At 40.9% G+C, this 21,469-nt stretch overlaps 2 protein-coding genes across 2 annotated transcripts; one reads left to right on the top strand and one right to left on the bottom strand.

Annotated features, from left to right (window-relative positions):
• Positions 1 to 631: 631 nt before the first annotated feature.
• On the top strand, positions 632 to 1,187 carry UCN (urocortin). Its single transcript, XM_026708433.2, has one exon. The coding sequence runs from the start codon at positions 706 to 708 to the stop codon at positions 1,114 to 1,116; it is 411 nt and encodes a 136-aa protein (XP_026564218.1). The 5' UTR covers positions 632 to 705; the 3' UTR covers positions 1,117 to 1,187.
• A 1,784-nt stretch (positions 1,188 to 2,971) lies between these two features.
• On the bottom strand, positions 2,972 to 19,883 carry TRIM54 (tripartite motif containing 54). The gene is made up of 10 exons (XM_026708738.2): positions 19,407 to 19,883; positions 13,890 to 14,062; positions 10,496 to 10,667; positions 9,113 to 9,208; positions 8,320 to 8,553; positions 7,831 to 7,853; positions 5,731 to 5,855; positions 4,502 to 4,609; positions 4,019 to 4,072; positions 2,972 to 3,335 (listed from the first exon to the last, which is right to left on the bottom strand). The coding sequence occupies exons 1-10, from the start codon at positions 19,572 to 19,574 to the stop codon at positions 3,325 to 3,327; spliced, it is 1,164 nt and encodes a 387-aa protein (XP_026564523.1). The 5' UTR covers positions 19,575 to 19,883; the 3' UTR covers positions 2,972 to 3,324.
• Between the last annotated feature and the right edge of the window lie 1,586 nt (positions 19,884 to 21,469).

Genomic DNA, 21,469 nt, shown 5'->3' with positions numbered 1-21,469 from the left:
TTACGACATTCTTAGGACCAGCGTCTTCGGACCTGGGAAGCAGGTGAGAAAAACTAGAACTGCAAAGTGGATTTGCTCTGAGACGACTTGCAGGAGGGCTGAAATAATCCGGAGGAGGGAGGGTGGGGAGTAGGCACCCAGTAACAAAGCACAAGGACACCTTCTCCCACCCAGACTCAGGTCCCAAGAGGGTCTATGGGGGACACCGCCCGCACCATCAGCAACCAGTCCATGTTCCTCACTGACGTCAATGGATCTCCCAGCTTGCTATATATAAAGAACCCGCCAGCGACTCCGAGCACCCTTTTCCCGGCTCCGCAAGGACGCATCGCGGTAAGTTGCTTCCCTTCTATCTGAGGCTGAGGTGGGAGTGGGAGGGCGGGAGGCAAAAGAAAAATATGCGGAGGCTAAGACTATCCTCCAGTCCAGCCTTCGGGTGCCGCGACTGCCAGCTCAGTGTCACCCCCTACTGGCACTGGATCGCCAAGAGAGGGCCGGAGATGCCCTCGGGATGTTGTCCTCCGTCCGTGTTGCTTAGGAGAGCATCTCTCAAGTAGACCTTAGCCGGCTTGCCCAGATTCTCCTCGACTTTAGGGGTGAAGGTCGGTGGCTTTGCTCCCTGTCCTGAGTCACCCTGGCAGTACCAGGGTCCCGCTCTTTCCAAGACCCCCCCTGTCTCCTTTCCCAGGCCCGGACCGCCTCAGCATGAGGCGGGCGCAGCTGCCCAGCCTCCTGGCCTCGCTGCTCCTTCTGGTCTTGCAAGTGTCCCTCGGAGCCAGACCAGCGGTCGACCTCGAGGGCAGCGCAGAAAGCGACCTGAGCCTGCGGTTGCGGTTCCCCGAGGAAAACCGCGCCGGATCCCTCCAGCCACTGCAACCCGTTCCCGAGCCAGACGTGGCGAGCCTGTTGCTGCGATCTCTACACCGGCTCTCTCCGGAGGGAGAGCTGCGTCGACGCCTCGCCGAGCTGAGCGACCGGCTCAAACGCCACGAGCCGCCGCTCTCGATCGACCTCACCTTCCACCTCCTCCGCCACATGATGGAGATCTCCCGGGCGCAGAGCCAGCAAGCCCAGGCAGAGTTGAACCGTCAACTCTTGGACTCGGTAGGCAAGTGAAGCCGTCGGCGAGGGCGCGCAAGAGAACCTCGCCTTTGTGAGCCAATCCAGCAACTCAATCGCCCCGCACTTCCTTCGGCATCGCTTGCCTCAACTCCGGCGCCTTCGCAGAAGACATTTCTTTCTGAAATAAAACTTCTTGGGCGTCAAACGGTTTCCGAGTGCGGGCTGTTGATTTAGGGCGGGGAAGGGGTGAGGTTGCGTCCTGGGCTGCACTGGTGGCCCTACTTGAGCTGTGAGGTGTCAGGGTTTGCCGTCTTGATATAAACTCTTGGATTCACTAGAGGGTCCCAAAGGTGCTTTTCCAAAAAGCAACTGGACTTCCTCGGTTCATTTCCTTGAAAACGTTTCGCTTCTCATCCAAGAAGCTTCTTCTGTTCACTAGAAGGGTTTACATCGCATTACTTCACACTGATTTACCGAATTAACATACTTTCTGTGGTCACACATTACATAACTGATGTTAAGGAGTCGTCTGGGTTCGAATATGGCAAACCCAGCAGTCAGTCAAACCAAAATTAAATGAGCCATACTATGCGTGTATTCTGAAGTTTAAACAATCTCTTGGTACTGTAAGTCAACTCTACCAAACTTTGGAGAAATAAAGGAATGCTGATGGGGCAAAGTAAAATGTTAGTCTTGGTAACAAAATTTCCGCAGATCTACAAATCTTCAGATGTGTCTCTATTTCAATCTGCTTTACAGGAATGCAGACAGAACTTGGGTCTTGAGGTAAAAGGAAGCCTGAATCGGATCATTGATTCTCCAGGTCAACCTTGGTCCTATCCATAGCAAAGCTAAACTCAAGTAAAATCCAAATGCTTTCAGAACTGGGGTACTTTTCCATCTAAGAGAACATTGTATTGCACCCCAGAATATAGGCTAGAATCAAGCATTTTCATGCCAGCTAAACTGGGAGAGGGAAGCACCATGTATACTAGCTATACAGGGTGTCTAAATTCCCCATTGACCCTCCCTCTCCACAAATTCCCTTCTCAAATTCCCTTGACTCCTTTGTAGCACCATGGACAGCGGCTCTGCCTGGACCCGCTAAAAAGCGTAAGCGCCTTCCAAACCATTCTTTTCATTGGTGCTGTTGAGCTGGTTGCTGATACTAACAATGAGCAACCTTTTGCCCTTTCCCTAGTTGGAGGGTGCTCTGATCAGTTGAAAACAGCAGGTCAGGAAGGCAGATTAGACTTCCTTCCTAGTTTTTTAAATGTAAATAATGTAAATGGCCACTCATCTCACTAAAGTTATATCTACAGAAGATGGGAGTTCCACTTTTGATATTCTCCTGTGCTCCAAGGTTGGTCCTTCCCACCAATTCCTTCTGTCTAAAGCCAGGTAGAAGACATTTCAGGCAGAGCAGGACTTCTCTAGCAAAATGAGGTATTTTTCCCTTTGGCAGATTGCCAGCTCCTTCTTCCTATGTTTGTTTTTGTTATGCTCTATCACTGTTTTCTTAGTTCCAGCCCAGTTAGACAAGGAATTTTGTTCCTCTTCTGGTGTCCTAATTCTTTGTCTCTAGTTCTGTCCTCCCACCTCCAATACATGCAGCCTAGAGTCAGTGCTCAAAACGTAGAGATGCCACTTTTCCTCACTCAGTGTAGATTTGCAACTAGTCAAAGTAATATTTAGATTCATCCAAGTTCAAAGGATGGAATAAGTTATCCCTTCCTTAACCCAGGATGGGAAGGTTAAGAGTGAAGTGTTTCTAAACCAAGCTAAAGCCGCGCCTATGGCTGACTCTCTTTTTCCCAACACAAGAAAACATTTTAGCCAGCCCTTGATGAGTTGGGGAAAAGCCACCCACTTCTGGTAGGGGGTAAAGAACTAACGCAGGTAGCCCCTGTGAATGATAAATGCAGACATTTATGAATGAGCACCCTATGGAAAATTTCACCAACCGTGCCTATGAATCTCATATTTTTCCTCCAAAGAAAGGGATCCAACAGAATCTCTCTCACCCAACGAACCTTGCCAGAATTGCTGTTAGCAAAAATAACTCACAACTTTATTATCTCCATATATTAAAAAGCCAAATGGTATGGGGAGAAAAAGAGCATAGAAGGAAGCAAGAAAAAGATGCACAGAGAAAGAAAATTTAGTAGGAAGCAAGAAAAACGTCTGCTGGAGTGGAGGAAGAAGCATGGGATGGGGCTGACCGGAACATTCTCCAACTGCTTCCGTCTTCAAAGTGACTTTTCAGTGTTGTCCTGGTGGAAGAAATAAGATACACGTCTAGTGGGAAATAAAATGTGCCAGATTGCTGCCCAGATGATCCAGGTCTGGTGAATATCCCAGTCTAAAGCAGGAAAGCTCACTAATGGGCACCCTACCCTTTCCTGGTGACAAATTCTCTTCTTTTAATTCCATTATACCCTTGGAAAGATAAAGAGTTGGGGGAGGGAACAAGAGAATGAACCTTGGGAGAAATTTTGCCAGGGAAACCCCAAAGCCTCAGAAGCAGGAAAGAAGATCCAAAATAGCTAAAGATCAACAGTTATAAGTTACCAGAATTCTGCCCACTATTTCTGGGTTAGGAAGCAGAATTATTTCCCTGCTGCTTTGGAAACAGTAGGACCTGCTCTATTCCCTTCCTTCAATTCTGGCTGATGGGTGTTATTTCTTTTCACTGTGTTTCTACCTCACCCTTTTTTTATGTCATTGAAAAAGATTGTGATAAAAGAAGCTAGGCTATTGTCTTCTCTATAGCAGTGCCAGGTAAAGTACACAAAATAATCAACCACCTGGCAGAAAATTCCATTCAGATCATCCCTAGAAACTTTCTATGTAAGCATCCCATCAAGAGAACATCCGGTTGTTGGGACTCATTCCTGAAGATATTCCTCCTGGCCCTCTCATTCTCTGCCAATTGTCCAGGAGAAGGAGGACTTACCCCGAGGTGGTATATTAGGTGGCTTTGGTCTGAATCGAGACAGGTTCTCTCCATCTAGAGAGAGAAGGAGATACATGACACTAGCATTCTACATTTCTCAGCTAAGGCTGAGGTTAGCTCAACAGGAAAGGACAGAAGTACTCAGAACTGTGATTATAAAATCACAGGCAAAAAAAGCCTCACTTCCATCCCTCAGGCATTATTTTAATCTATTAGCTCAACTGTGCTTAAGTGAGCTAAATATATTAAAATAATTTCTGAGGATGTTTTCTTCTGCAGGTTCTTAATATTGATGAGGACATTTCTAAGAAATGAGGACATTTCTAAGAAAACTGTGGCTCAAACAGAACAGGTGGGAAGAAGAAAAATCATTTGGACTTTCTAATCAAGGCCTTGCAGTGGCAAAATCTCAGTGCATCCCCAGGCAGGTTAGAGCTACTCATTACAACTCTACCCACCTCTCATTTCAGCTTTTCAACTCACCTTCTGCTCCTTCAGGCCCCTCTGATCCTTCTGGATGGTCTTCCTCTCCAGCTTCAACACTTCCTTCTGCGATAATTCCTTCAGACTCAGTTTCTTCTCCAGAAATATCTGAGAGGGAAGCAGGCATGTGTGAAAATGACAACTTTGTGATATTCCTCTATCTTGAATCTCTAAACGCAGATTTTCCAACATGCTTTCTGAATGCCTCCATTATGTAGATAGACCTTTCAAAAATATGCTTCGGTTCCCCACACATAATGCATAATTACTGTGTAGGTTTTGTATAATTTTCTTTCTAAGTCATACGTGTTCTAAGTACATTTTTCAGAAGACAACTCTAAGCTACAAGCAAAAGGGAAACCAAATCCTTTAATCTTTCTGAGTAAAGAAAGAACTTTAGTCTTAATGTAAATTTGTTATCCAAATTAATATCCTATCTAGCTCAATATCCTTTCACGACATGCAGGAATTCACTTTTAAAAGAGATTGTGATGCAATTTTTTAAAAAAAGTTTAAAGTAAAATAACTTTTTTATATTTTTTCCCAAATACACCAGCATTAAGCCTTTAAACTGCATGTATCACCTAGTTACTGATCCATTTTCTGGATTTGCATAATATGCTAGTTTTAGATCCTGTGCAAATATAGACATTAGACTTTTAGCTGACTTAGGTATGTTGTCTGAACAAGTCCCAGAATTCTTTATTGGGTTGATGTTGCTGTTGATCTTTGCACTCATGAGCCAAATATCTATTTCCTTCAAACCCCAAACTATATAAATGTTGTGGGTCTGCAGAATTACCTGATTACACAAAAGTCTTGCTTTCAAATGCCTATCGAACTGTCCAGACAATGTCTTGTCATTTTATGCTATTTCTGCTTTAGAAGGCTGAGGGATTTTGTTGAATCAAGTTCAAAATGGTTTGGGTCATTCTCTTTGAGATAATCTAAATAATTCCACCTATCCCCATCCACCAATAATACAAGGGTTCCTTTTTCTCCACTCTTCAAATACCTTTCATTGCAATGCCCCCTTCCTTAGATACAGGCTTTTCCACCATACAGAGTTAGAGTTAGGGTTTCAATTCCTCAGTGTCAAATTCCTTCTTGGACAGGGAATGTGTAAGTTAATGAAAAACTTAAAGAGAATGGCACCCAAATGGAGGAACAGCAGTGGATGTATCCTCTCCCCTCACTCTAGCAAAATGTTTCTGTCCAGCCTCTCTCACCTGTCTGAAATTCAATAGTTCTCAGCATTTCAGCAACGTGATCTACATTGATAGAGAAATGGTCCATGTTTTCATAGCCAGACTCAGGCCGGCTACTCATGGATGCCTTGGACATGTCTGTGATCCTGCAGAAAATAAGAGGCATGGTGAAATCTAGCTGATGCATGTTTCGTTTCACAAAAAAAAAAAAAAAAAAAAATAGAGATGAGAACTGGCAGTGGGCAGAAGATTCCTTTCTCTCCAAAATGAGACAACGGTATGAATGTTTGTCTCCTCCCTTCTTTGTCCATTCTGCTTCCAGCAAATAATGAACTAAAGACGTCAGCTGAAATGGTTTCCAAAACTGTCCCCACCAAACTCCTGAAAAAGTATGCATCCCAGCTGTGCATAGCATTTGGGGGGAATTGGGGGAAAGGCCAGGTATCGTGGCTTACTGCTGCCAATTGTGACTTCCATATATGTTTCCCGCTATTGTTTTCATTGCTCTGTCCTATAGAGCAGTGGTTGCCAACCGGTGGGCCATGGCCCACTAGTGGTCCGTGAGAAAATTTTGGTGGGCTGCAGAGAAATGTCACCTCCAAAGGACCCCCTCCCAAAGCAATTAATCCTGGCTGTGCCAGAATACAAGGCTGTACCGCCCACATGGCCCGCGGGAACCCTCCCCACCCACTCACTCCTTACCTGGTAAACTTGTCTGCTAAGTTGCTATTTTTCCTTCCCCCCACCCAACCATCAGCTGTTCTGCTGTGCCGTGAGATTTAGATTAGCTAGAAAGCAGGAAATCATTGGATTTCTGGCTTTCTAGCTAATCTTTAGATCTTCAGCTCAGACCCGAACCTTCTTTAGGGCTGAAGCTTCTATTATTCAGTGCACACTCAGGTAGCCGATGGCAGAATTATAGATCTGTGAGCGAATCTGTGATTCTGTGAGCAACTCAATCTGCCTGCCTGCTTTGCCTGATTTTGGGTAAAAGCTGCTCTTTTTTTGTAAAAAAAAATCAGTATTTACATAAATATAATATTTACATACAAGCTATGCCCAGCCAATCACATGACCACCAAGCCACACCCACAAATTAGGCCATGCCCACAGAACCGGTTGTTAAATTTGAATCCCACCCCTGCCTCTGTGTGTGTGTGAGAGAGAGAAAGAGAGGGAGGGAGGGAGGGAGGGAGGTTAGTTCATCTCTCTCTCTCTCTCTCTCTCTCTCTCCCCCCCCCAACTTCAGCAAGCCATCGTCAGTCAATATTCATATTAGTAGTCCCCGGGATGTAAAAGTTATGAGTTTGGTGGTCCCTGAGGTCCAAAAGGTTGGCGACCCCTGCTATAGAGAGATTGTATGGTTTGATCTAAATACTAATTTACTGAAAGCAAACAGAAGCTGATTCTTCAGTCTTGGGCTTAATATTTAATTGACAAAATCTATGTTGGGAAAGACTCCTGTGACTGGCTTCCACAATTCTAAGCATGGATATGATTCAGAATAACGTTAACATATCAACCTGAAAAATCTACAGCACTGGCTGTAATCCTGAATCCAGAAAGAATCCCACTGCTGTAGTTGTTCAAGAAGGAAAGAAAGATTACAGTGAGCCTAAAATAACAAATCGCAAATTTGTGCATTTTGGAGAGACAGACACCAGCCTAACTGGATCAAAGAACAGAGTATGCATAAATTAGAAGCGAATCTCTGATTAACTTTGCTGTTGATTAACCTGTTAACTATTTTTTCTTCATGTACATAATGTATGACACATCAGATTGGGTTGCAAATAGCTGCAGAAGTTTGTAAATCTTGGGCCTGTTTCGCAAGAGGAAAAACTATTTTTGTTGCAATATAGGAGGGGATAATATGTAGTTTTGTTTTCTTGTCCATTTAATTCCCTTTTTTAAAAAAAAACTTGTCTAGTTTTGTTTTGTCTTTGTTAACCTTTTTTTCTTTTGTATTTTCTATTTTAATCTTCTGAATAAAATAAAAAATAAACAAAAAAGCGGATCTGTGATATCTTGAATGCTGCTGCTCTTGAGTGCCAATTGGGCCACTGAAGGCTGATACTAAGGCTCAGGACCTGGACCTTTGCTCCTATTGCTTCTACTCACTTTTTGATCAGCTCCTTTGACTGCTGCAGGAAAGAAAGAGAGAATCTTCAGCATCAACAAAGCAGAAAACAACTTAGCACTTAGACTTATATGCCGTTTTACAGTGCTTTAGAGCCCTCTTTAAGTAGTTTTACAGAGGCAGCCTATTGCCCCCAACAAGCTGGGTCCTCATTTTACCCACCTCAGGAGGATGGAAGGCTGAGTCAACCTTGAGCCTGGTGAGATTCGATCTGCCAAATTGCAGGCAGCTGCAGTCAGTAGAAGTAGCCTGCAGTACTGCATTCTAACTGCTGAGCCACCGCAGCTCTATATCCCCAAGTTTTAAACCACCGAATCTTCCAAATTGCAAATGGGGTCCTGCTTCTCTCCTCCCCTTACCTGTCCATCCTTAAGAAAGCGGACAGTATATCCTGCTTCTTTCTGATTGATTTTAAACTGGCTCCAGGATTACCCTGTTCCCCCACCCTGTCCTGTCACCCCTGTATGCACCTGCAGATAGAGGGCCATCTGGGGTTCCTCCATGGATTGGATGGCTGACTCAACCAGCTTAGAGGAGACCTCAAGGTGGTCTCCATATTGCCGGATGAGCCCCCGCACCCTTTGGACTTTTTCCTCTTGCTCTCGTCCAATTTCTTGCAACAGCTCTTTTTTGCGTTCCTCCAGGATGCTGTACAAAGAGTCAAAGCGCAGACAAAGGTGCTGCTTCTGTCGCCGAGCATTATCCTGCCAGGGACAGAATACATGAACTACTATTTTAAAAGTACTATTTCCACCACAGGTTAAAGTCAACTAAATGGCATAATGAGATCAATAAGTACTGCAAGGGTGTATTTCCCTGCTTTTCCTCTTATTTGCTCCCAGAAGGCTCCAACTTTTCTCCAACTTTCATATAGGAGAAAGAGGGAAGCTTACATGTAGCCCTCAGTTTACGAGCACAGTTGAGTCCAACATTTTCATTGCTAAGCTAGGTAGTTGTCAAGTAAGTTGCATTCCATTTTTCAATATTTGCTTGCCAAGTTGTTAAGCAAATTGCTGCAGTTGTTAAGTGAATAAATAATAGCAGTTGCCAAGCACCTGAATTTTGATCATGTAGCCATGGGGATGCTGCCACAGTAGTAAATGTGATAACCAGTCATAAGTCACTTTTTCAGTGCCACTGTAACTTTGAACAGTCATTAAGTGAATAGTTGTAAGTCAAGGATTACCTGTATTGGCATATCCTGCAGAAATAAACATCACTTGAAAGCATCCCCAAAAATAAATTGAATGATTTTATGCTCACCTCAATAGTTTTACAGATCTCTTCCATCTGGGTGATGATGGCTTGGATACGGTCATTCCCTGCCACTAACATGGCAATGCCATCACTCAGCTCCCCCTGAAGAAATAGGAAGGTGAAACTTAATGGCTGGGCTCCCACCACTTGAGTCAGGGGGCCCCAAACTTGGCAACTTTAAGACTTGTGGACTTCAACTCATAGCTGGCTGGAGAATTCTGGGAGTTGAAGTCCACAAGTCTTAAAGTTGCCAAGTTTGAAGACCTCTGACTTAAATAAATGCAGTAATTAAAACAGGTATTCATAAAGCGTGTCGTACATGCCTTAGCAAATATACAAACTTACTGTAATAGACATATTGTAATGCTTAGTTCACATTACATACTACTAAGGCAATACTCCAAACCACAAACTACTCAAATTCATTTGAGACTTGAAATGTCTCACTCAAAGATATACATAGAGGCTAGACTCTGAGACTAAGCCTTGATGAGCCAGCCATATGTTGCATGAACTTATCTTATGGTTCATCGGGACTTAGCCTCAGAATCCATTTCCTCCAAAGTCTAGCCTCTATGTAGGTCTTCAAGAAGAGAGGAAGGCTACAGTGCAGTGCCTGTGAACAAGTTTCCGCTTCTATTGCATGACTGTGCAGCCAACATGAGTAACCGGTCAGATGGAGTAATTCTAGGGAATCTTTTCCCTCTTGAGATCATAAGGCGACTGAAAGCCCCACCCTGGATGGGCTCTTGTCCAAGAAAACAAGGAAATAGTAGGAAAGGGAAGCAGCAGAGAAGAGGAAAAGCCCTAATCAACACTACCTGAGTGCTCATGATCCAGGAATTTTCCTCCACACCCATAAACACACCTGATACATGAATAACTTATTTGTGGTGCTGGCAATTTCCCTGTGTGCCAGCTGACTTAGAAACTAACATTCTAAGTCGTAATATCAGGCCAGGATCACAATGCTGTTAATTGCTAAATTGGACAGCAGCATCTAACATGTGTAACATGTTTCTCCCTCACTGCACAACTCAAGTGTTTGCTCTAAGTGTCCATAGGTGACTGTATGACTGTAACCTTGTTGCTTCTATCTTTACAATTTATACTGACTGTTTCCTAGTATGAGTTTATTGCTTATTTGTACCTTATGATTTTCATTAAGTGTTGCACCTTATGTTTCTTGATGAATGTATCTTTTCTTTTTATGTACACTGAGAGCATATGCACCAAGACAAATTCCTGTGTGTTGAATCACACTCGGCCAATAAAGAATTCATTCATTGATTCATTCACTCATTCAAAACAGAAATTATGAGTAGAAAGAAGACAGGATCTTCTCCTTTTCACGTCCCCTCTTTCTCTCCCCACCACCGCTCCTTGTACCTTTTGGCGCTTATAAATGTTGGTCAGAGGAGCCACTTCACAGTCTTTGTGGGCTCCAAAGACTTTGCACATAGAGCAGGTTGGAACCTCACAGGTCAAGCAGTATATGTTGATCTTTTCCTCTTCATGTTCTTCACACATCAGCTGCTGCTCTGCCTTGGCATGGAGAGGCCTGGCCACAGTATAAACAGAGATTGAGAGAGATGTTGAATCCCCAGAAAATGATCGACCCTGGCTCAAAAACCTTTCTATTTTACTTCAGGTCATTATGTCAAATAAGAATAGATATGCTCCTTTTTGAAATATAGTGCAGCATGCCAAGAGGCCCAATTTTTATTTCCAAAGGAAAATACTCTAGTTCTGGGTGTTCCAAATAGAAGTTTAGCAGCAAGGAAGTCTTATGATTTGAGCTGGAGATGGATTTCAGTTCGGTTCCATCCAAGACATGCAGCGACCAAGAGAAAACCAAGCCTTTGATTCTACCATCAACGCTTAGCTACCGTGATTCTTCCTTTGGTTAGTAGTAGCAATGCAACATTAGTGTAATCAGCATATTTAATAGTTTTATGTGGTTCACATTACTGATGAGATGAACTGTTTTCTTGGTACTGTGTTTAGATGAGGTTGGGCATTTTAAGAATGATATTCTTTTTAAGCGCATAAAGAAGAGCAAATCCCAAAGCAATTTTGAAAATTGCAAAGTCGGGGGAACAGAGTCTTTTTGTAGGAGCACCCACAAATTTGTGCTCTCTTCTGCTCCCTGCCCAGGATTTTATGTCCAAGCCTTGTGGTAGGCAATGAGTTCCATTGAGGACACAGGAAACTAGATATACGGTATAGGAAGGTTCAGAGATGATATTACAGATCAGCAGCCAGCAAAATCTCTCTGGAGACAAAGAGATTGCTGCATCAACCAACAGTAGTCTGGACAGCTGTTCCTCATGAGTAAATAGCAGCAACTAAGGTTTCTTCAGTTAGCTCACAAGTCGAGTGGCTGGGAATTGAGGGATTTCCACCAAGTTCACAGCCACAATATAGTCTGTATTGTGGACACAAAGTTCTGCCAAGGCTCATTTTCTTAAACACTTATGGAAATTGCTTTTTTACTGCTATTCAACTATTAAGAACCTTCCAATCGACAGGTCTTATAACAGGCACTGAGGGAGGTCACTTTAATCCTCAGCAAAATAAGTTTTAAAGATAAGCTTAAGAACATACAAATTGTGAGGGAAGGGAGAGATAATCAGAAGAACAGCAATTCGAATGTTATACAGTGAATGGACTAAAGGTCCAGATAGATTTGAAATAAGATTTTGAAACTAGTTATAAGAATCCTTCCTGTGAGAAAACACTGTTGTTTTAAATTCTTAAAAGAAATACGATAAGATGGGAATTTGAGGGACACTAGAGAGAAAACGAAAGGCAATTTGGTTTAAAGATTACAATTAAAAGAGAGGAACACTTTAGTTTGACTTACTAACACAAAATGGAGCAAAATACAAAATAACATTAAACATATCAAAGGATATTTTTAAACAATGGATGCAGAAGTTAATTTTAGAAGTTTCTGCCACTATAGATAGACTGTGTTCAGATATTAAGGAAGAGAAACAAATTGTACTGGACAAGATTGAGATGAATATCAAAGTGGATTTTAAAATATCAAGCTTCAAGAAAGATATGGAAAATATTACATTTAAAAATGAATTAATTCCATTTTTCAATAATTAAAAGGGATGTACAAATGGCAAATAAAAAACAAGAATAAATTTCTTATATCGGAAAAACAGACCTGAAGGATTTTATGAGAAGCAACAAAGAAAAAAGAGAACAAGCCATAGGACATTGTCTGATATGGGATTATAGGTTAAGATTGTTAAAAGGAATGGAATATAGGGTTTATTTGATCAAAGTTAAAATAGATTTGTTATTTTCTGTAATCTTTGATGGACTTCTGCTTACTAGGGCTGACTAACAAGGTTTAAGGATCTGTTTATAAATAAAATTGATTTATCTGATCAAGGTTAAAAGGGATAAACTGTTATTTCTAATAACCCTTAATGGACTTTTGCTAACCAAGACTGAACTATGAGGTGAAATGATTTATTATAGGTAGGTAATAGATGAAGTATGGAATGGAGATTGTTGTGTTTTAAGAGAAGGTGATATATTATTAAAATTGTTTATACTGATTTTGACAAGAGGAGAAGGCACTTGTTTATTCTTTGCTATATTCTTTTTCCTGCATTTTCTATTTTTTTATTCTTTTAATTTCCAGTAGTCAGTTTTTATCTATAGAATTGTAATGCTTAATGAAATTATTTTTTAAAAAAGAAAGTCATGTAATAGGTCATTAAAGAGCTGACAGAAGCGTACCTTCATTTTTTCAAAAATATCACATTATTATGCTGTATTATTCTCCCTTTTTAGAATAGCGTATGAAAGAGAAAATATGTTTGCAAAAGTGAGAGGCATATTTTGCTTGTGAGAGAAGCCTAATTTTTAAACAGGTCTTGCCACCAGAGATTATGCATACAGTGATCCAATAATATTGAAATATTATGCAAATAAAGAACTGAGAACTGATCTCAGTATTAGCATAACTTTCTGAAAAACAAGTTCAAGCTTTAGAGAGATGGCTTTAGCTAACCTTCGCAACTTTGAACTCTGCTATAGAAAGAGCCAACAGTGTGCTAGATGTACTGGTTGATACACATTTGGTATTAAGCAGTGGTGGGATTCAAAAAATTTTACTACTCTTTTTACACTGTGGGCATGGCTTAGTGGGCGTGGCGTGGCTTGGTGGGCATGACAGGGGAAGGATACTGTAAAATCTCCATTCCCTACCCACTCCTGGGGGGGAGGTTACTGCAAAATCCCCTCCCCTCCCCACCCCATTAACCTGCTTTCCAGCTCCGTTCTCCTTGTGCAGGGCAACAAAAGAAGACCCAGCCGATCAGCTGAGACTCGGGAAGCAGAGAATAGATAAGGTGGGGCCAGTCAGAGGTGGTATTTGCCGGTTCTCCAAACTACTCAAAATTTCCGCTACTGGTTCTGCAGAACTAGTCAGAACCTGCTGAATACCACCTCTGGTATTAAGTAGAAAAATGCGTATGAAAGCAAGAAAAGCATTTAGGAAGGAAGATGATAAGGAAGTAGGAAGGATAAGACCTGAGAGGTCCAGTCAAAGATTCAATCTCTGACAGGCCTTGAAGGAGGAAAGTGAGTTGAAGTAATCAGAAAGAAAATTCTGGTTCTGCTTCTTCATTTGGAACACAAAGGTTTTAGAGCCACAGAAATATATGAGCACACACACACACACACGCGTCTTAGGTGCAGAATGACTACCACCAAGTGTTGAAACAGAAATTATGGGATTCTACATTTAACTTACCGAGAGGATTCTTGCTTGTAGATATCAATTATGTTTTCCACCAAAAGATTGCGTTGCAGGCCATAAACTCCATGCCGGTCCAGCACCACTTCATGCCGACAGGATGGGCACCGGAATCGGCCTCCTGAGGACACTGATGTAGATCCACGGGATTGCCACAGTGGGTTGGAGGCCTGGCAAGAAGGCGATGGGAAAGTTTTTGCTGAGGTTCAATACTACTTATTTACCCATTTGGTAGGAACGTGGCCCTTCTAGGAAACAATAATAGAAACCCAGGAGGGCTTTCTGAACACCAATGACATTCCTCTGTCCCAGGACAGGTCATGGAAATAGGTCCTCTACCAGCCACTATTACAAGACTTGGCAACTTCAGAGAACACGGCAATAGGCAGCCATTGGGCAAAGGATTATTCACAGCCATCCCATGTCCAACTTGCCAGAGTAACTCACCATATGCATAGCACCGTAACTCATTCTCCAACTCACATGTGAGTTCTAGGTTATATTCAGACAGCTGAATGATGGTCTAATGACTTAAGAAGTGCAAAAGTTAAATGGGACAACCACACTCCTCCAATAAGGGGTCTTAAAATTTTGGATAAGACACAGCCACTTGAAGAGAGAGCTCCTCTAAGTAGTAAAAAATGCCTACATTAGATAATATCCCATCTCCTCCCAGTGGGCATGTTGCTCCCTTCTTTGGTCTCCATCTTGGTTACTTTAATTTCAGCTGAATTTTAAATTTAAGATAACTATTTAATGTTTCCGTGTTTTTATATGGCATTTTTATTCATTGATTGTAAGCTGCCTAAAATCATCTTTGGTGAGATGGGCAGCATATAAGTTAAAGAAATAAACAAATAGACAAATAAATAAATAGGAACATCCTGGAAATATTTTAATGCTATTTTTATTTTTGTTTTTTATACTTTAGCTTTTGAAGAAATTTAATAAAATGTATTTTTTTAGAAAAAAGAAAATCCTAGTCTGAAAATCAGAACTGCTGTTGTTTACACTGAAAACTCTTGGATACCACACAGGGCCTTCAGAGGTCAGTTGGTTTCTATAGACTCTCCTGTTCCAATATTAGAGCAAAGAGCATTGAAGTGAGACTTGAGCCAGGAAACAAATTTCTTTGGAACAAAAGCATTGATTTGTCAACATGAGAATCTGTAAGAATTTTTTAAGGTAAAATGCATAGGACTCCATCTAATTCAAAGGAACAAATTAATACATTTTCTTTCTGAGGGAAAGATATTAGGAGGCTGATATATAGGGCTTTTTCCTGGGCAATACGCAGTTCAATCTTTTTTTATAAATCATGTGTTGAGGCCTATTTAAGTGCAGGGAAATTTTGTGTGGATTTTCCTTACTTGCGAATCCTATACCAGGGACTGCCCTTGTGGGGGAAGCAGGTAATCAATTCACTGTATTTTAACACAATGTAGTTTAAAGGGGATTAAATTCGATGAATATAAGAATGTCCCATATATTCAATTTCCCCTTGTTACATTAAAAAAGGAACATTCAGAATGTCTTTAACTTAGAGCAGGGATCACCAAACTTGGCAACTTTAAGACTTGTGGACTTCAACTCCCAGAATTCTCCTTTGGGTGTTTCATCTTAAGGCAGTGCTTCTCAGTCTTGGGTATTTTAAGATCTGTGGACTTCAACTCCCAGAATTCCCCAGCTAGCATAGTTACAAAACTCTGTCTTACTCTTAAGGGATTCTGTCTTGTTTCATATAAGCACAGAGAGCAGAGGTCTCCAAACTTGGCAACTTTAAGACTTGTGGACTTGGCTGAGGAATTCTGGGAGTTGAAGTCCACAAGTCTTAAAGTTGCCAAGTTTGGAGACCTCTGACCTATAGACTGAGCAAGAAACTATCATCAAAGCGGACCTTCACACAATCTGAGAAGAAGAGATGATACTAGAGAAGTCAGAATTCTGATTCAAAGAATTATCACGTAAACCAGGAATTAAGGTCCCAACCAACCGAGTGAAATTCACCAGATTTTAAAGTACTGCATTTAGATGCAAAGGAATAAAGTCATAAGAAAATAGGGTTTTGGTTTAGTAAAAGTACCAAAGGTGAATAGTAAAGTCGCACAGCTGCTAAAAAAAAATCCTTTGAGAGATTATTGTGTGTCCAGATGACAACCAATTCTACTTTGCTCTGCATTTCAAGCAGAAGGCAACATACTTGAATAGGTTAAAAAAGAGAGATTAGAATACAGAAGTCAACTCTGAAAGAATTGGGCATATTAATACAAGGAAACAAATAAAACAAAAAAGCTAGCACTGTTTCCTGCAACACAATGAATTTGGCTTATATGCGGAGTGAACCCAACAAAAGTTAAAAATCTTACACAATATATTTATTTTGTGACCTCTAGGTGGCACTGGTCATGCACAGATTATTCTTCCTCTGCAAAGAACCTTACTCTCATTCTAATTAACATCACTTCTTTCCTTCTTAGTTTTGTAAAAGTGCAAAACATGCACTTTTGTTACTTTTGTTAGTCATTTTGTTTAATGAACTTAAAGACTATATCTTGGTGTATATATCTTGACTATATCTTGGCCTTTACAGATGGCCTAGACTGCTTAGTTTTCTCAGAAAAGGGTTTAATTCTTTAGGCTTAAAGGGATCCCACAACTCAGATGGTGTTGATGGGCATGTACACAACAGGTTTTAAAGAATCAAGAATTAGATTTTCCAGAATTTGTCCAGAGAGATACAAAATCCTAGCAATGATACTAAGGATGGCTTTTCCTTACTAGAATCTAGCCATAAAAAATGCCAGCTAACATCTTTTTCTGTTGTGTCCCCATAAGGTGGTTTTTATCTTTCACACCACCCATACTCAAGGCAGATTTAAATTGTTGTTTGCTGCTTAAAGTAGAGCGTTCCCTTTTAAGTAAGGAAGAAAAGCCCTGGCTGTTTTAATGTGGGTACAATTGACTTGCAACCACAATTGGGACCATGATTATTAAGTGAGTACACCCAATATTATAACCTTGTTTGCCATGGTTAGTAAACAAATCACTGCAGTTGTTAAGTGAATTGCATGGCCATTAAACAAATCCGGCTTCCCCCATTGACTTTGCTTGTTGGAAGTCAACTGGGAAGGTGAAAAAAAGGCAATCACATGACCCTATGATGCTGCAACCATTGTAAATAAAGTGTCCAAAGTTTGATCACGTGACCATAGAGATATTGCGATGGCATAAGTGCAAGGATTGGGCGTATGTCACTTTTTTCAGTGATTTGTAACTCTGAACAGTTTCTAAACAAATGTTTGTAAGCCGAGGGTTATCTGTGTTGCACAAAACGTCCTAAATCTGATTCAGATGCCTTTAGTTCTATACATAGCAGCTGAATCTGTTCAGACGGCTCTCAGTTTCTCCCAGTGAGCTACAGAAAGCTGTATTAATAAAAAACGGTACTATCGCGATAGCAAATGTCAAGCGCTAAGCTACTAAGCCACCACTCCATCAATACAGTATTACTTCCTAAAGGCAGAGCCAGCAGGAACCATCCTCCTCTAACAATAGTAATTTTTTGCAGGAAAGCAATGGGTAAGCTGGTGCCATTTGCCAAGCTTGGCTCAAATCAAAGAATAACCACCCAAGCATATTTCTTCTTGATGAAAATGATTGTTTCTAGGAGCTTTACAACTAAAAACATACCGGACTCAGGACTGACATCAATTGTCAATGTCAAGGCTCAGTTTAAAACAAAATAAAGGGTCTTTGAGCTAATGAAAAGTGTTTTTCAGCATAAAGTAACTATAGTGTCTTACCTGCTCACATATTTAAAACTGTTATCTTGGAAATCACTAAGTCTTGGATAGTTTTCCATTAGGAAGCCATCTGATTTAGATCAGTCCAATTATGGCAGCCCTGACAAAGGCTTGTCTCCATCTCCAAGAGAGATTTGTTGCTATGAAATAACTCTTACTAGATACGTTTCTCCTCAGGTTGAGATAAAAATCTATCACATCATAACAACCATCCCATTACTTCAAAACGTCTGCTCCATTATCTGTGTGGTAAATGATTACATACTATATTTGCAGACATTATAAATCTCCACATAGCCTTTTTTTCTCCAAGCTACTTAGCTCTTTCCATAATTTTTGTAGGACATAGTTTCCAGATCTGTTAAACCACATTTTCTTCTCATCTGGAAGTTGGTTGGTCATGGTCTTATTTTCTGTTCTGCTGCCCCTGGTAAAAGGGCTGCATTTGCACAATATAGGCTAGTTTTAAGGGATAGTTTTGTGTGAGTTAGCAGGATACACAAATCTATCTGAATGCAGTATTGTATGAATCCAGAAAAGGGATTTATTTATTTTTATCCGGTCTTTATTATTTTAAAAAATAATAAAGGAAAACATATCCAACACTTTCCTTCTTCTATTTTCCCCACAGAAACTCTGGGAGGTGGTTGGGTTGAGAAAGAATGACTAGTCCAAAGTCACCTAACTGGGTTTCATGGCAAAGGCATGACTTGAACCCAGGATGTCCTGCTTTTGAGCCTGATGCTAGACTAGACACTAGACCAAAGTGTCTCTAAGTTCAGCATAGTTGTATAAATGTAGTCAACATGTAACTAAATGAGACTGAAGATACTTCCTTTGGTTAAAACTTTCATTTCCACACCTCGTGTTACACTTCTTTAGATCCTAGCCAAACTGTGTAACAAAACAAGTGATAACTGCAGCAGCCTCCTATTTAGACAACTCACAAAAATCATCATATACAAATCCTACTTAAACCAGTAGAATAACCCCCCCTCCCCCGTGTGTTCCATTCCATCATCCAGCTCTCAAGTTTCATTTTTGTCTTCTTTTTCATTTTAGCTAAGTGGGTACAGACTAAATGGAAATATCTGGTTGTTACTGGCTCCAGAAGATTGCAATGTATAGAAAATGTTCTGTAGGAAGAGGCCTTTAATTGCATCAATTTTATTCCACTCACTGATGATACATACAAAGGCCCTCTCCTCCTTCAGGCCTGCTTATAATGGCCTCTCCAGGCTAATACAAGGTGTTGCCATCCTGCCCTGAATCTCACAACCAGTCTTGTACTCCTCCCATTTTGGAGCGCCTGATCAACACAATACACATTGTTCTTCCTACTCCTGCCTTCCAAACCGCTCCTTAAACAAGCACACTGGCCTTGATACACCAGTCCTTTCCCACAAAACATGTAACCAGCATTGCAATTATTCCTACTTCCAAATTCTCTATTGCTCCTTCATCCCCCTCTCTCATTGGCCTTCTTAAGTTTTGGGAGGCAAATATTTCCCTTTATTTATGTTACCCAAGAAGTGTGATGAATATTAATGGCTATCTATAAGCAGAGAATACACCATAATATTTATTACATAATTATCATAAACTCCTTCACTCAGAAATGTCTGATTTTAGAAAGACATCACCCAGACCGACCTGAATCCCTTTCATGTTATGCTTATCCAGAGCACTGATTCCTGGGCTTCTTGCTCACCTGAAAGATGTCGTTGGCACACTTACGACAGAGATTGTGTTGGCAGGGCAGGATGACCACTGGCTTGGTGAACATCTCCAAACAGATGGGGCAGATAAGCTGCTTCTCCAGGTTATCCATGCTCTGTGAAGTCCCCAGCATCGGCTTGAAGCCCACGGCAAAGTTCATCCCCGCAACACTGATTCTTGCCCACAGCACACTCCAATGGGCTGGATGGATGACCCCCTCCGCTTTCCCTAAATCTCAACGCCTGCCTTGTCAATCTCTGCTCTCTCTGCCTTATTCTGCCTGCCTGCTCCAGCTCCCCTGCCTTGGCAGTACTAGCCTCTCTCCTTCCTGGCTTTTACACCTTGGCCTCTTCCTGTTTTATTTCCACTTCAGGAATTTCCCTCCGTCCACCAAGCTTGCTTCTCTTTTTCTACTTTGCCTGTCCAGATCTTGACTTCTTTCTGATATCATTCCCTATCCTGAGCCTACAAGGCTATTCTTAGTAGGTCACATGACCCCAGTGGAATCCCAGCTGCCATTTTTGTCTCCGTAAAGGGTGCGGGGGCAAAGCAACAGCTGTCAACGGGATCAGGTGACATTTAGTCACTGCTCCACAACAAGCGATGACACCTTCAAAAGATGGCTGGCAGACTGCGGGGAAGCAGGCAGTGGCATTCTCCTATGCTATATCCAAAACAGTCAGATTTAAGTATTGTTGGGGAAAAGAATTAAATCTTTTCACATATTGGATAAAAATAAAGACCTTCTACTAAAGTATAACTGAATGTGATGTAACTGACTGGAACCAGATAACAATTCGAATTGCAAGCATCTACTAAGGAATAAAATAAACTCTCTTATTTGCCTTTCTTCAGTCAGTTTCCATGAAATATTAAAAACTGAGTTTGCAATTATGAAGTCAAGGAATGCTGTGAATATGTAAGTGGCTGCTCAGTTCCTTTTTTTTGCAAGTGCAATTAAGCTGCTGGCTTTTGCTTTGATTGCACTTGACACATTAAGCAGCCTACTTTTCTCAACATTGAAAATGAATCATCAAAATATTAAGGGGAAACATATAAAATTACAATAGACTTAACCTTCATAAATACTTTGCAAAATAAACAAGTCTTACAACTTCGACATTCAAAGCAATTTATAGCCATTAGCCAAAGATACTTAAAAAGCCACTGCTCTGAATCAGACCAGCTAGTCTTAACAACATAAATATCTAAACCAGCCTTGCACATTCTGGAGGCTTCCAAACAGGATTTCCGGCAGTTGAAATTCAGATCTGAATGGTTTCCAACTGGGATTGGAACAAAAAGGCTGCTTAAAAATAATTGGGATCTTTAGGATAAAGAAACAGAAATCAATATTGTGTGCTCTTAGTCATTAAAATGGATACTGTGTAGTTTGGGAGGATTCTCTGCTAATTACACAACAGTTTTAAGCCTCTTTATCTGAATAAACATTTTACTGGGGAGACCAATTGGAAAATTATGTAGAAATTCAGGCTATATATTACTAATTATATTTCCCAAAGTTTTTATCACTAACTGGCTTAAATGTAAGCTGAATTCAGTTGTATAGCCTGATGGATGGATGGAATAAACATTTGAGTATTTATGTTTAGTATAGGACAATTTTATTTTTGTATAGGTTATTTCTTCTTTCTGCATATAATTTTTTTTTTAAAAAAACAAAACATTAATACCTATACAAACATTTGTTAATTGCTTCAGGTTGATACACAGATCATTTCCATCCATTCTTGCCTCTTCAGATTGATCATACTTCTACAGGATTTTTCCAGCCCTGCTACTTATTATCCTTCTAATGAAATGCCAAAAGATGAATTTGGTAGCTTCTGCAGGAAAAGTATTCACCCACTGACTGAATCCATCCCACTGAAACGCTATATGGGATTAGAATGCTTGGAAAGGCTTCTCAGAAAAGATTTGGGTGGACTTAGTGCAGTAGCTAAAAGGCTTTCGGCTTACAACAGAAACAGAAGATTTTATTACTGATGCCCAGGACGGCACAAAAAATCACCAATAATCACTAGTAAACACTGC

The sequence above is a fragment of the Pseudonaja textilis genome, chromosome 1 (genome assembly GCF_049901715.1).
Source record: "Pseudonaja textilis isolate UNSWEBS1 chromosome 1, rPseTex1.2, whole genome shotgun sequence".
Lineage (NCBI taxonomy): Eukaryota > Metazoa > Chordata > Lepidosauria > Squamata > Elapidae > Pseudonaja > Pseudonaja textilis.
This window is presented reverse-complemented; position numbering and strand designations above follow the sequence as displayed.